Source organism: Camelina sativa, chromosome 16 (genome assembly GCF_000633955.1).
Source record: "Camelina sativa cultivar DH55 chromosome 16, Cs, whole genome shotgun sequence".
In the NCBI taxonomy this organism is placed as follows: Eukaryota; Viridiplantae; Streptophyta; class Magnoliopsida; order Brassicales; family Brassicaceae; genus Camelina; species Camelina sativa.
This window is the reverse complement of record NC_025700.1, coordinates 16,539,251-16,544,576: the sequence shown is the minus strand read 5'-3', so window position 1 is coordinate 16,544,576 and position 5,326 is coordinate 16,539,251. Positions and strand designations below refer to the sequence as shown.

At 31.8% G+C, this 5,326-nt stretch overlaps 1 protein-coding gene across 1 annotated transcript in view; it reads left to right on the top strand.

The window, feature by feature from the left end:
* LOC104753724 (protein FEZ-like) overlaps positions 1–2,517 on the top strand; it is a 4,822-nt gene extending 2,305 nt beyond the window's left edge. Inside the window, exon 4 of the mRNA XM_010475931.1 lies at positions 2,333–2,517. Coding sequence (XP_010474233.1) covers positions 2,333–2,517 — 185 coding nt within the window. The remainder of the gene's footprint in view (positions 1–2,332) is intronic.

Genomic DNA, 5,326 nt, shown 5'->3' with positions numbered 1-5,326 from the left:
CCCTCCATTAGGCCAGTTTATTATAAGCCCAAATAATATGATCCACACACAAACCAATGTCGTAATAAAATTTAGACACGAATTTTATATATATATATATATAAAAAGTTTTGCATGCAAGAAAAAAATATGAATTACTACAAAAATTTGGACATATGCTATTTAAAAAAAAACTAGTAGTCTTAGATAAAGTGAGAAAATCGTAGAAATTTCTTTACGAAAATCCTATAACAATTTCTTTTATTTATGCTAAGTGGCATAAGGGGAAAAAATAAATTGGATATTTCTCTCTCAAATCTCGGTTTTGATTCTAGAGAATATGTTCAATAAATTGCAATCAGTCAATTTCGAGAACTTCCACTTTTGATTGTAGAGGTTATGATATATTGAATCGAAAATTTATATACTTGGAAATAATTAAATGCATATTATTTTATTGAATATATATGTCTTTCCTATTTAAAACTTGTATGGCTTTCTACCGGTAACCATTAGAGAAACAAAAAGAAAATGAATAAAAAGAATAATGCGCAATAGTGTAAACAATTTTTAACGAACAAAATAAAAAGATGGAAAGAAAGAACAAAATAATAACTGGTGACAAAAAAATAACAATATGTTTAAAAATATATTAAATATTAAATAAATTAATCAATAAAATAAATTTAATTAAATAAAAATAAATTTTACATTTGACTTAAAAATAAAATTTGTGAATTAAGTTTTAGATTCATCATATTAAATATTGATATTTAATATTAATATACAATAAAATTTTAAGAATAATTTAAAATATTTTTTAGTTTTTATTTACGATATAAACATTTTTTACATTAATTTTACTATTCATACAATTTTCAAAGAAAGCATTCAGATTAATTTAACATGAAATTGTGTATCAAAAATATTTTTCTGTCAATATACTGTGAAAATATGAATATTATTGTATTATAAAATTGAAATATTATTAATAAACATAATTATTATTTATTTTAAAAGAAAAAACGAATTTTAATACTTATTCTTCTTTTTTTTTGTTCCATTTGTTACTTATCAGTTTTGGTAAAAAACATTTTTGTTCTATTACTCTTCATTTTTATAGGAACTTAGAGAAATGACGAGAAAATAATATTCTTTGTAATTGGTAATTTTAGGAACTTAGAGAAATGACGAGAAAATAATATTCTTTGTAATTGGCAAAAAATGGAGGAATGAAGAATAATATCATATTCTTCTTCAATCTTTTTCTAATTTATGGTTACCAATTAGAGCCATCCATATCATATAATATATATATATATATGTATTGGTTAAGTTGGAATCGACAAGACACAAGACAGCCTAAAAACTCATAGCGCGACAGGTAATCCATGATGAAATCATCACATATAGCTATACTATGCATATTCTTGCCCTCCTTCTCCATGTATGAGTGTAAGTACTAGTGTTTTTTCTCTCACTTAAATTTCACACACGTACATATATTATATCTAATGTCTGTTTGTTGTTGTTTTCAATAGTAAAAGTTTTGGTTTATGAGTTTCGAATCGACGTGTAGGTAGCAAGATAGGGATGTCGAGGAAAATCAATATACCATTGTGTTTCCACAGCAGATGCAGCAACTCATTGAAAAGAGATTGTTGGTGTTGTCTCGCAGCTGCAACGAATATAGATAATTGTTGGTTAGAAAAAGATTACCCCAAGGACGGCGCCAAACAGAATTGCCTCCTGATATGTAAAAGATAGATTTTTGAAGGGGATACATGTATTGAAATGGGAATGTTTATATATTTGATTCGGTGGTTTTTATTTTTTTAAGGTGTTTTTGAGATTTTTTTTAGTCAAAGAAATGTGTTTTACAAATAAATAAACCAGAAATCCTAATGAACTAAACAGAACAACTAAACCCGAAATCAGAGGACTTAACCGATATATCCTGTTACAAAAGGTTGGAGGAACCAGATTCTAGTTGGGTATGATTAGATAACTTGGATCGGTGGAGGTTTGGATCAGTGAATAATGAATTTTGTTAATGGTCAAAAGGTGCAGAGGGTTTGACTCGATTATAGTAAAACATATAAGAAAACAACGCATTTGTTTCCAACATCAGGTGTTGAGAATTACTCGTTGCTTTCCCCTTGGGCCTTTCGACGTTTTACTAGACAATCCTGACGTGCCTTCAAGAAATGCCAAAAGAACATTGTTTGCGTACTCCTTTAAGTGAGGAAGACGGAGGCATTGGACAAGTAAACATGGCTCTTTACATTTGTTTCTCCTAATAGAATATGTTATGTTTGGTATAGAGAGTGAACCAGCTTTGGGTGTTTTGCAGGTTTTGCAGGCCTACTTATTAATATAATAACCAAACCAAAGCCGGCTAAAGCAGAGGCACCACAAGCCAAGGGAGGTGAACCGGCGGATGAGGGCAAGAGTGAGCAACAGCCACCAGCTTCTGCCGAATCAATGGAAAATGAGAATCCCACTGAAGGTAGTTCCAAAATCAATCAGGAGAGCTAGATGGTACTGTTGTATCGATTTTGTTCCTACTATATTTTGTTTACCTAGTGGAACCTCTTTTCTGGTTTCGCTTTTATTCCCTGAAAAATTCTGTATTTGATTAACCTAATACGTACCCGGACAGTGAAACACTTAACCTAATCGAAGACTAACTATGTTAGCAGGAGCTGAGGGAATGAGTAGAGAAATACATAATAGAAAAACATAATCTTAAAAACTAACACATTCGTTTCCAACATCAACAACTTGTTTGGTGGTCTTGAGAAATTAGTCGTTGCTTTCCACTTGGTCTTTCCAAGATTTGGTGAAGAGGTTTCATCTGATTGAGTTGTTGCTCTCTTCTTCTTCTTCAGTGCTTTTCCTTTTTCTGCACGCTTTTTTTTGAAGATCTACCCTCTGCTTCTCCTTTAGTGCTTTTCCTTTTTCTGCATGCTTTTTTTGAAGATCTACCCTCTGCTTCTTCTTCCATTGGCTTCTTACAGGCACTACAGAGGACGAGTGGGGTCTTACAGGCACGACATAATGACACCTCGCTTTTTTGGATTGCTAGTTGGTTGATATAGTTAGGGGCCCCTCCCTTCGATAAGGAAGACCAAAGCCAAACTAAAGTTGAAACACGACATAGCAAGTTATTTTCGTGCTCTTTTAAAAGGAGAAGAGCCGCGACCAAGTTATTTTCGTCCGATGACTTTAGAGATTACCATTATATTTGTCCGACAAAATCGATGTTTTAAACCCCACATAGAAATGTCTATACGCATCGTATGATGTTTTCGATGTTTATTTTGTAAAAACAAAGACATATCGATGGAGATCATCATCAGAAAAAAAAAATTAAAAAAAAAAAAGGAAAAAAAGACGGATTAAGTGGAAGGAAATAATAACCTTTTGGCATAAGCTTGATATTGGCGGATTCAAAGTCTTGTGCGTTCGTCAGACTCTTAGATGAATAAGCAAAGATTAACATCTCACCAGTGTAACCCATATCCCCGCGAGAAATTTTGAGATTATCATAGATCGACGCAGGAGTAAGATTCACCGGGATTGGGCAAGCATCCAGGTCCCAGAAGATGCCTGTCAGAGCCTCTGCGTGGTTGTTATTAGGAAAAAATACATAAGCAATTACGAATCAGGAAAAAATATAACAATCGCCATGTGGAGAAAATATCAAACAGAAAGAAAGATAAAACTTGAAACTTAAGTTCGATTACATCCGCTAATTTGTTAAAGATCGATCAGGATATTTCAACGACGACAGGATATAAAAGAATGATTACCAGAGAATATGCTGCTCACGGAACACATTGTTTCGACGGAGGACGAGGATTCTGTCGTTAGCGAGAGAGGGCTTTTTGATTTGTATACTCTATATATATACTATATATCAAGGGTTACCCGGAACCCTAACTTACGTCTCTAACCGCACACAAAGCCCACCAAACCAATATCTCACCCGTTTAGTGATTACTAATACTCTATATAAATATATATATGGTAAACTCATTACTGATTACCAGCACGGCCTGCTCAAGTTTTCCTGGGACGCAAATTTTTTTTTCTTTTCAATTTGGAAGTCTTATTTTTTGTCAAAATATCAAATATTGAAGGCCTAAAACCTTGTAATTTTGTCTCAAAAATAATTTGACATGGTGCACTCCATTATCGGGCCTCATTACAATCTATTCTATTAAAGCTGAAGTACTCACTATACTCAAATTGGACAATGACTTTGTTTTGGTAGGTTTTTCATTAAAAATGATTAGAGAATCACTTAATTTAACTGAATTAACCTATAGTTAAGATTTTGCCTAATGACCGTTATACCCTTCAGTCGACCACTAAATATCCACCGGGTTGGGACGCAGATCCTGTATGACCCGGAAACAGAAGAAATAAAATTCGCGGATCTGTTTGTACTCCATGTTTATAATATTTGGATCATGTTTTTGATTTGGTTCAAGAATAGTTATTTCCGTAACCAAACAGAGTTATTCGTTAGAGGCAAACACTCGGACTTCATTGTCCTTTAAAGTATCTAAATTAAAACCATATATGTTAATTACCAAAAATTATGATAACTGCTTAATTACCGAGATTGATCTTAACAAATAATCTTTCAGTATAATTTTTTAAAAGGAATATTTTGTGATTCAGTTAAAATCTATGAAAACGAATATTCATCTTACCAAATCTTACTACATTGCTTGATTTCCGAGGTTATAATTTTTTCCTTCTCTTATTGTTTACTTTGGATATTAAACATTCATAAACACAAGTTATTATTATTATTGCTACATCACGGGATTATATATATTTTGTTAGTTACTTTTTTTGTAATTTGTATTTTTGTAATGTAGTTTTTTATTTTGACTTATTTTCTTTGTTTATATAGTGTTTATTTGTATATTTGGGTTATATAGTGTATAGATTTGTATATTTGTATTTATTTGTATATTTGGAGTTATAGCTATCCCTCCAAGATGTCCATAATCCAAGAAAAAGGAAAATTATCTATATGTGGCAAGAAAAAGGAAAATTAAAAAAACAAATTACTAAAAATAAATATAATCTCGTGTTGTAGCACGGGGTATCCCCTAGTAAAGGTGTAAACCCACTTATCTTTTTTTTTTTTGTCAAAACCTTTGCCTTCATTCATTCAAATTGGATAACCAGTACAAGTAAAAAGAAGAAGCAAAAGTGAAAGTTTGAGACATTACAATACAAGGAAATCCCCAATGCCAAAAAAAGTAATAAAAGAGTTCATCGCTTTTGGATCCAAGAGAGCTATGAACCAAAAGCTTGGGAGCCT